Source organism: Acomys russatus, chromosome 21 (assembly GCF_903995435.1).
Source record: "Acomys russatus chromosome 21, mAcoRus1.1, whole genome shotgun sequence".
NCBI lineage: Eukaryota > Metazoa > Chordata > Mammalia > Rodentia > Muridae > Acomys > Acomys russatus.
In genome coordinates this window covers 30,363,836-30,374,406 of record NC_067157.1, presented here as the reverse complement: position 1 = coordinate 30,374,406, position 10,571 = coordinate 30,363,836, and the positions used below count along the sequence as shown (strand labels likewise).

General features: G+C 40.2%; 1 protein-coding gene across 2 annotated transcripts; it reads left to right on the top strand.

The window, feature by feature from the left end:
* The first annotated feature begins 6,973 nt into the window (after positions 1-6,973).
* Positions 6,974-10,571, top strand: LOC127205321 (trace amine-associated receptor 2). Of its 2 annotated transcripts, none has more exons than XM_051164564.1 (2): positions 6,974-6,997; positions 9,576-10,571. In XM_051164564.1, exons 1-2 carry the CDS (start codon positions 6,974-6,976, stop codon positions 10,569-10,571), a joined length of 1,020 nt encoding a protein of 339 aa, XP_051020521.1. The 2 variants fall into 2 exon arrangements, with proteins under 2 accessions (XP_051020521.1, XP_051020522.1); XM_051164565.1 differs by lacking the exon at positions 6,974-6,997 and adding an exon at positions 8,105-8,119 and having other exon boundaries at positions 9,588-10,571.

Here is a 10,571-nt window from a genome sequence, read left to right as displayed (position 1 = left end):
GTGGGTTCTGGGGTGAAATTCAGGTCCTTTGGAAGAGCAAGCAGTATGTGTTCTTAACCATGGAACCATCTCTCCAGCCCCAGCAGAAAGGGTTTTTTTTTTTTTTTTTTTTTTTTTTTTTTTTTTTTTTTGAAATAATCTTATTTGACAAGCCTGTTTGTTTTTTAATTAAAAAAAAAATCTATGAACTCTATCAGTCTATTACTTTAGCCTGTTTATTACCCAATAGAATGAAAAGTGAGTATGAAACATATCTGGGAGAATGTAGTTTGCAGATAAATAAAGTCACAAAGAACGCTAATAACTCTCAGTGATTTCCCTGAGAAGAATGTGACCAAGATGACAGCCAAACACAGTCAGAACAATTCCTCAACCGTGCCTGTATTGTACCGGTGCTCTACTCAACAGAAATGGTTACTTTAGTGCATTTAAAAATAGAAATTATTTATGAGGGAACAAAGTGCATATTTAGTTCAGCGTTTTCTTGTGGCAGTCACCCAGGGCTGAGGTGGGTAATATGTCAGCTGAGTGGTTTTTCGTAGACTTCTGAAATTGCCCACAGTGGTGACCCTAGCTTTGCTCACAATCCTAGCACCTTTGCATCAGAAAAGGCAGGTGAAGGGCAGTCACTGCTTTGCAGTTTTTGCATCAGCTAAAGTTTTCTTTCTCAGTTTTACACTTGGACTTCACCTAATAGTTTGAGAATTCCCCTAAGCATTTAGTAGTTCCTTAAATGAAGCTCTGTGATAAATGTTTTCCCATCCCCATTAAGGGCAACTACTTGCCCAGGGACTTAGAAGATGAAAACGTTTTCCGTCAAGATGACACCAAACAGGAGTGTTAATGATACCCACTGGTCTCTATTTCCTCAGAAGTTTGGCAAATGAGAAGGAACTGCCACTTACACTTGTCTCTTTGGACTAAACTGTGGCTTTAGAGTGTGAACCTGTAAATAAAGCGCTGCGGGCATTGGTAAATAGCCAATCAACACATTTAATTACTCTTATTAGCAATTCTCTCAAGATTGCTTTAAGCAAGCAGGAGGCTTTGCACACAATGGCATCATATGCTTGAAAGATGTCTGTTTATTCTCTTAAGTACAGAAAACCGTGGAAAGTTTGGTGAACCAGGAAAAAGATGTAGACTGTAAATTGAGTTTTCTTCCATGGTTCATATGTCTAGGAGCAATAAAATAAAAACAACAACAACAACAAAAAAATGCTGACACAAAACACAATAGTACCTCTTTTGCCTCTCTTCTGTGTGTGCGTATACATGGATACGAATACACACATATATGTGTGAGTGCACATGTGTATGCAGGTACTCATGTGCGTGTACACGGATGGCAGTCAGATATTGACATCAGGTACATTGCTCTACTGCTCCCAACCTTGTTTTTGAGACAGGCTCTATCACTGAACACATAATTGACTTTTTTTGCTAGAGTGGTTGACTGGAGACAGCATGGGGGTTAGAGGCCCACATGGCATGGCACAGTTCCCTGGCTTCTCAATTTACTTAACACATTCATGTTTTCAGGGTTCTCACAAAGATTTTTTTTAAATCATCTGTTCATTCACATGGCATATATTCATTGGACATTTATGCCAGCCATTGTTTTAGCTGTATTCTAGAACTACAGGTGTAGAACCACCATATTTACTATGTCTCTGGAATTTGGTCAAAATGGAGCATTCTGGAAATGAAATAAGATTAGAGTGATTTAATGTTTGAATAATGTTCAGAAACACATGGTTCATAGCATATGGTCAACAGTTCAGATTTATCATTCTCACTCAAATTCTAATTGTTCTAAGAGAAAAATTCATTTTATCATTGCCAACCTGGGTGGGCCATTGTTGCAGAGATGAAAATTTGAAATGCATTCTTACCATGTTTGAGCTCAGATCACAGCAATCCATTTTGCCCTTTCTCTTTGAATGGCTGACCTTAGAGGTCACTTTGATCAAACTTTATTATCTTCTCTTTTGTCTTTTGTTTGTGTGGCCAATGGTAGAAAATAAGACAGTATTTTTACCTATTGAGTTTAACCTATTGACAGGTATTTAAATTTTGGGTGTGCCCAACAATGAAATCACCTGGTTACCCAGTCAAGCTACTCTGTTGAACACCACTATGATTCTGCAACCATTCCGTCTACAAATTTGGAGTTGACACTCCTTCTCATACCACATACCCTGTCATACATGGGCCATGTGTTGTAGTCCAAGTGTTCCCTCCTGTGGACTCTGAAGAAATCCCACAAGTGACTTGTGTTTTTCAGGTCTTGGCCATGCTGGTCCGTTCTCCACCATGAAGTCACAGGTTCATCTGGAACCCACCTTGCTGTCAGCTGCTGAAGACCCTCCTGTAACTGTATCTCTCTCTTTGCATTGCACCATAATGTCCACATTTCCTAGCTAACATGAAAGTCCTTTGAGTTACCCACCTGCTTTCTGTCTGCACCCCCTGCTCTTCATATCACATTTCAGACCCACCAAGTTACCTAACTTGCCTCTTTTTCAGAACTCTTGGGCTGTGAACAAACTACTTCTAGTCTTTAGAATGCTTTTTTTTTTTCATCAAATTCACTTGCTTATTGTAGAAGCTTGGCTTTAAGCATAACTCTCTCCTGGTCTTACCTGGACCTGCCCTTGCTCATCTTCCAGACTAATTTCAGTCCAGACCTACAGTTGAACATGATGGATGGCATTGTAATTATTTGTCTTTATAGAACAAGTAGGTTTTTTTCTCCTATTTAAATCTTTAGCTTTTGATTTCAACTGAAATATTTGCTTCCTTGCTATGTGTATTTTTATGTGTTTTGAGCATCATGTCGTTATTGGATTGATAGATATTTCTCCCTACTGTAGACTGTCTTCTACTCATTTGCTTGCCTCTTTTGCCATATGCTTTTTAGTTTGGTATAGTCCCATTTGTATGTTTCTGCTTTTGCTGTAGTGGTTTTGAGGTCATGTAAAAAATTTGCCCAGGCTAAAGATATAGCCATTCCTCATTGTAATTTATTTTTTAATAAATGCTCTTAATCTTCTTACATAAACTGTCTCTTCATTTAGTTTTCTAAGAGGGTTTATTTATCAGTATAAATCAATTTTAATTTTACCATGTTCCTATTGAAATAATCAAATGATTGTTCTCCCTTAATTTGATATTGTGATGCTTAAATTGTATCTTAATAACAAACTATTAAACCATGTTTCTGCTGGGATAAACCAACAAAGACAATCTTTTTCCCCCTTTTTTTCACAAATGGTTCATGAGTTTAGACACGTTTGCATTCATGTTTCTGAGTAAAATTGAACTTTAATTTTCCTATTTTATTAATTCTTGTCAGGCTTTGTATCAAGTTCATGTTAGCTTCATAAAGTTATTTTGAAACTCAGCTATTTTCTGTATCTTGAACAGTTTGTCTATATAGAGGCAGTAGAATGTGCCATTTGTATTATCTATAAATGCCTGGAGTTTTCATTACGTTAACATTTTTTGTAAGCTAATAAAAATAAAAAAGACAGGAGAAAATATACAAATAATGATTATGAGAAACATACAAATAGAGCTTTTAAAAGTTGCACAAGAGGGGATAGGTTGGTGGCTCAGTCAGTAAAGTGTCTGCAGTGCAAGCATGAGTGTGGATCTCTGGCACATGTGTATTAGCGTGGTCATGCATGTCTGTTGCTCCCCAGTGTTAGAGGCAGAGGCAGGTTGATATCCAGTTTGCTGGTCAGTCAGTCTAGTCAATTGATGAGTCCTAAATTTACAGGGAGTCTCTATCTCAAAAGATAAGGTGGACAGCAATAGTAGGAGATAGCCATCATTAAATTGTGGTCTCCGTGAGCACACACACACACACACATACACATGCACACACACACATCTGTGTGCACACATGTACATACACACTACATGTGCACACACAAATATACCAAAAAATGTACAAGCATTGACGATGTGTTCTTAAAATTGAATAAACAATAAACTTTAAAATATGTGTAAGCCATGTTTGTATAATATGTAGCAGTTGATCAGAAGAGAATTAAAGAAGATCAAGGAAATATGGAGCTCACCCATGTTACTGAAAGGGAAGGTTTGATGTTACACACATATGGCTGTACACTCAAAATTCAACATAGCTTTTGCAGAACTTGGAAAACTGGTGAATGTCTAAAGGGCCAGAAACTGCCAGGTCACTTTAGGAGGAAGAAGAGGAGGAGAAGGAGGAGATCTTGCTCTGTTAACTATGAAGATGGTGTGAGGCTGTGATAGCTAAGGCAACATGGCATTTGTCTATTATTGAGTAAGATGATAAGTGAAATTAGAGAGCTCAGAAATATACACAAATTTCGATGGCGTATCCACAGGCCAGATCTATAGAGGAAAGTCAGGTTTGTAAATCTTGTCTTGAGATTTCTAGGGATTAGATATGCATATGTGTGGGGCTCAGCCACATATTGCTCTCAGATTTTGACACTGACTCTACATCCTTGGTCTTGTTCTTCCTAGTGGCTGAGCTAAGATGATGCATGACAGGTCTTTGTTTATGGAAGATTCAAGGTCCCTCAGTAAATGGTTGAAATTGCAGATAGTATCTAATCCTATGTACACTTTGCTTTTCTCTGTAATGGACTTGAATGCATAAGTTAGGCACAGCAAAAGGCCAACAATAACTTAGAATAATAAAACAGACCAATTATAACAAAATGTATGTGAATTCTCTTTCAAACCCTTTTACTACTACATTACAAGCACACGCTGTAATGATGTGGGATGAAACATGACGAGATGAAAGGAGATATATAACATGGATGTATAATTCACAGTCAGGGTACTACAGCACAGTTATAAGGGTCACTTGAGCAAGGCACCAGGATACTTCAGCAAGAGACTTGATAGCTGAAATGACTACCGAGGGACTAGCAGGTGCCATGTCTCTTCTATGTATGTACCTAAGAGAGATGATGGTGATGATGATGATGGTGGTGGTGGTGATGAGTGTGATGATGGTGGTGATGATGATGGTGGTGGTGAGTGTGATGATGGTGGTGATGGTGATGATGGTGATGATGGTGGTGGTGATGATGGTGGTGGTGATGGTGGTGGTGGTGATGATGATGGTGGTGATGGTGGTGGTGATGATGGTGGTGGTGAGTGTGATGATGGTGGTGATGGTGGTGGTGATGATGAAGGTGGTGATGATGATGGTGGTGATGGTGGTGGTGATGATGGTGGTGGTGATGGTGGTGATGATGGAGATGATGGTGGTGATGATGATGGTGGTGATGGTGAAGGTGGTGATAGTGGTGGTGATGGTGGTGATGATGCAGATGATGGTAACAATGGAAATAATAATGATTTTTTTTTTGTGCTGGAGATTGAGTATAGAACCTCCTGCACACTAGTCAGGCTCTCTATTACTGAGCTGGATCCTGGCCTCTAAGAATGCATGCATAATTCTTTACAGAGCCAAGAAAGACATTGGAAACTCTTAAGTAGTAATGTCTTCTGCTAACTATTAACAATTACTTCCTGGGGGCTGGAGTGATAGCTCAGCAGTTAAGAGCACCATCTGCTCTCCCAGAGGTCCTGAGTTCAATCCCCAGCAACCACATGGTGGCTCATAGCCATTTATCACGAGATCTGGTTCCCTCTTCTGGTGTACATGCAGGCAGAACACTGTATGTGTAATAAATAAATAAATCTTTAAAAAACAATTAATTCTTTGCAATCATTTGGGCTGATATTTATATTTACAATGTTTTTAAATATAAATTTTCGGTGCAGCAGAGATGGTTCAGTGGCTTAAGAACACTGGCTGCTCTTCCAGAGGACCCGGGTTCAATCCCCAGTACCCACATGGCAGCTCACAACTCTCTGTAGCTCCAATTCTAGGAGTCTGACACTTTTATAGACACACATGCAGGAAAACCACCAATGCACATAAAATTAAAAATAAATAAATATTTAAAATATATATTTTCTAATCGTATTGCAATATAATCAAATTGTTCTGGATTGTAAAATGGGCGATTTTCATTGTTTTCTTTTTTCCTTATAAAAAGCTATCAAGAAAAGTCAAATCAATATTATTTATATAATTTCTAGGGACCAAACAAAATAAAAATGCAGAATTCCTTGCTAAAATGTCACCAAAAATTTCCAGAAGGAGACAAAAGATCAGTGAGCCCTGTTAAGCCCTTCAAAAAGCCCATTGTCCCCACATTTTGTACACCCAGAGTGACAATAGACATAGTTTAAACTCAAGCAGGGACCTGGTGCCACGCAATGGCCAGTGTTATGTTCCTCCTGCGTCTGCAGTACATTTCTTCCCAAACTTATCCCAGCAGTGGAAAATGAACTTTCTTGTATCAAAAGGAGACAAACAGAAATATGGACAGCTGTGACTAGATGTGAGCAGACTTAAAGACATGGTGTCTGAAGGGATGCCAGCCAAGCTGTGGGAATTACTCAAAGCAATGATGACTGTGTCGAACTCCTCTGGTGTCGGGAGCACTGAGCTGCCTTCCTGGCCAAAGAGAGGAAAACAATGGATGGGAAAAGCCCTGTGAGTATAAAATAGGATGCAAAATATGGACTGTGAGTATTCATTCTGGTCATCTTAAAGTGACGGCGGACACCCATCTGTTTTCCTCCTTGGACGCAAGGAGTTGAGTTTAACTATTATAGCTGTCTTAGAATATCACAGTGCTGAGGTGATGAAGACTTGGTAAGGACAGATTCCTAAGAGGATGCAGGGGAAGGTCAGGGTCATTTAAGCTGTTAAACTTCAGAGTGAAAAGGGTCCTCCCCCGGAATGCTTGTCCAATGCCCTTGAGGCTCATTGTTCAGTTATAAAGCAGCACAGTTAACATGGTTCTTGTCTCATAGTTAAAAAGTCAGCATTCCCAGTAAGTCCGCAGAGAAGGGACAACGTTTCTTCCACAAAGCAGCTACCATGGCACCTCTTGAAGCACAGCAGGTAGGTGGAGAAGGGATGGGAAGGGGGGGGGGCGGGGAGATCTGTGTTTTCTTTGAGCGTTAACTAAAATGTCTCCGCTGAAATGAAATAACAGTGTTCACACTTGTTTTCTTCCTTCTCCTGTCTGTTCACATGCAGGGAGAGTTATGTAAGAGTCTAGACTGTTGAGGATTCAGAGCTCACTGGGAGTTTGCAGCGAAAGGCAATTCAGTTTATGCACGGAACAAGACAATTTACTGCCTTTTGACAATGTATCTTGTCTTTAGAGCCCTGGAAAAGAGTGGGAGGTTTTCACAGGGACCGGCTGATTGTGTGCCCCTGTGTGAAATAGCGGCATCTCAGGAGCAGAAGGTGTGCCCACTGTGGAAAAGGCCCTGACTGAGTCCCCACTTCAAAAAAGAAAGACAGGGGGAAAAGCATAGGGAATCCAAAGGAGACTTGGTTGGCTTATTTTAAAATAACCTCACTTAGAAAGTAAAGAGTTATCTGGGTGGGGTGTCTGTCTGTCTTTCTGTCTGTGATTAGCATGTGTCTGTCCTATCTATATCTCAGTCTCTTCCTATTTTTAAAAATTACTGTACTCAGAAACACAGTTGAAGCAATTATTTTCACATTCCAAAAATTAGTGTTGTTTGAGAACTGATTATATACACTTTAGAAACGTATGGGAAAGGACTTTAATGACACCTTCCCAAGGACACTATCCCAAGGCTCAGCAATGTTAAGAGTCCGAGGTAGTGGCCAGGCGTGGTGGCGCACACCTTTAAGCCCAGCACTCGGGAGGCAGAGGCAGGCGGATCGTTGTGAGTTCAAGGCCAGCCTGGTCTACAAAGGGAGTCCAGGACAGCCAAGGCTACACAAAGAAACCCTGTCTCAAAAAAAAAAAAAAAAAAAAAAAAAAAAAAGAGTCCGAGGTAGTGAATCACTGTAGTGAAACAGTGTTCTCCAAACACAACAGGGATGGTCCAGCGTCAGTTCATGCTTCTTGCATGCACAGGATCAAGCCGGAAAAAACCTTCAGCATGGATGGAGGGAGCCAGAACATCCTAGAAACAACCCAGGGGCTATTGGCCAGAGATGGCTGCCGGCGGAGGTAGAGTTCTCCCTGAGAGACTTTCCTCGATATAGCTGCTGCCTCCACACCCATGTCTGTACTGGCAGCACTGTGTGGTATCAGTAGGTTAAAAAAGAGAGACTACGTAAAGCTGGGAGGAAAAGTGGCGGTGAGGGAATGAGAAAGAAGTTAGAGGCGAAGGGATGGGTGATGAATTTGATCAAAACATATTGAATGAACGTAAGAAATTCTCAAACAACCAAACAAAATCACTCTTCGAGGCTCAGCATTGTGGTACATACTTATATCTGCAATACCCAAGAGGTGGAGGCAGATGGATCAATAGCTCAAGGCCAACCTAGGCCATGTGAGATCTTATCTCAAAACCCCAAAACCCAAACCAAACCAATGAAAGACCATTTGTTTTGTAAACACCATTTAAGGCATTTGCTGGCAGAGTCCTTAAATATAATTTGGTGATGCTCCTATCTGCAGCTTCTAAACATCCAGGTCTCAAGTATCAGTGGCTCCTTCATCCACTTTAAATCATTGTGAAAGTGCATGTTGTCGCAAACTCAATTTCTTTTCTGCAGGTAGATCTAGAATCCCAGAGTAGGAAGGAAAAATAAAGTAAAATAGCCTTGAAACTATTCCTTAGTATCAGCAGTATCCTGTAGTATCCTACAGCTCTTTTAGTTGCTTTGGTTAAAAGGTTAAAACTTATCACTACAAAGTCTGATGCTCGAAGTTCCAGCCCCAGGATGCACATAGCAGAAGGAGATAAGCAAGGCTTGAAAACTGCCCACTGACCTCACCCTTTGATTTACCTGTTCTATGATGCTTGCTAATACTTAAACATTTGCTAAAGAGGATGCCTCATACAGATGATTAGGACTCTTCAATTCTTCTATTAAAAAAAATAGACTTAAAAAAAAACCCAAATCATAGAGAACAAAATAGAAGACGCGAATGAAGCTATTTTCACACAATAGCCTGGGTTTATGAGGCAACATACACAAGCAAGTAAATCAAGTCTGATGATGATGGATTCTGGATCATCTGAGGAACATTTTCTATGCATTTGCTAGCAGCTGTCCATTCTTTTCATGAGTACAAGGGCGCAGAGTTAGTTAAGTCAGCAGTGCATCTATTTAGTTGTCTCTCCTCTGGCTTCTCTTTTCTGTCTCCTCTTCATCCTTTCTACTTGTGAGTTACACAAATCCTGTAATAACAAAATGAGCAGGTTAAGTGTGGGTGGTAAAACTCAAGGCATTAAAAGCATAAAGTAAATAATTTTAGCCTATTCTATTTGAATTCTATAAATCATAAAGTTAATGAGAAAGACATCATATATATATATATATATAGGCACATATATATGTTTCAGTATAATTATCTTCTTCCAGTCTTCCATATTTTTTTCTTGAATCTGTCTGCGAAAGCAGAAAGAAAACGTAGAGTGTCTATTATCAGTTGCCTATTATTATCTCTGATAAAATCCCACGCGTTCTTACTTTTATGTAGGAAACCTTTGACTGTTCTGAATACGGAAATGGATCTTGCCCAGAAAATGAAAGGTCTCTAGGGGTTCGACTTGCCATGTACTCACTCATGGCAGGAGCCATATTCATCACGGTCTTTGGCAATCTGGCCATGATCATCTCCATCTCCTACTTCAAGCAACTTCACACACCAACCAACCTCCTCATTCTCTCCATGGCCATCACCGACTTCCTGCTGGGATTCGCCATCATGCCGTATAGCATGGTCAGGTCGGTGGAGAACTGCTGGTATTTCGGGCTTACTTTTTGCAAGATCCATTATAGCTTTGACCTGATGCTCAGCATAACGTCCATCTTCCATCTTTGCTCGGTGGCCGTCGACAGATTTTACGCCATCTGTCACCCTTTGCATTATTGTACCAAAATGACTATCCGAGTCGTTAAGCGTCTGCTGCTCGTCTGCTGGTCAGTGCCTGGAGCGTTCGCCTTTGGCGTAGTCTTCTCCGAGGCTTATGCTGACGGGATTGAAGGCTATGACATTCTCGTTGCGTGTTCCAGCTCCTGCCCGGTCATGTTCAACAAGCTGTGGGGGACCACCTTGTTTGTGGCAGGTTTTTTCACTCCTAGCTCTTTGATGGTGGGGATTTATGGCAAAATCTTTGCAGTATCCAAAAAGCATGCTCACGCGATTGATAACTTGCCAGAAAATCAGAATAATCAAATGAGGAAAGAAAAAAAGGCAGCCAAAACTTTAGGAATTGTGATGGGTGTTTTCTTACTGTGTTGGTTTCCCTGTTTTTTCACCATTCTGTTAGATCCCTTTCTGAACTTCTCTACACCTGTAATTCTGTTTGATGCCCTAACGTGGTTTGGTTATTTTAATTCCACATGTAATCCCCTAATTTATGGTTTCTTCTATCCCTGGTTTCGCAGGGCACTGAAGTACATTTTGCTGGGTAAAGTTTTCAGTTCACATTTCCACAATACTAATTTGTTTACTCAAAAAGAAATGAAATAG

Coding starts and splice junctions, on each gene's coding strand:
- LOC127205321 (XM_051164564.1), top strand. CDS start 6,974: ATGGCACCTCTTGAAGCACAGCAG. Junction 6,998..9,575: donor CACCTCTTGAAGCACAGCAG/GTAGGTGGAGAA, acceptor ACTTTTATGTAG/GAAACCTTTGACTGTTCTGA.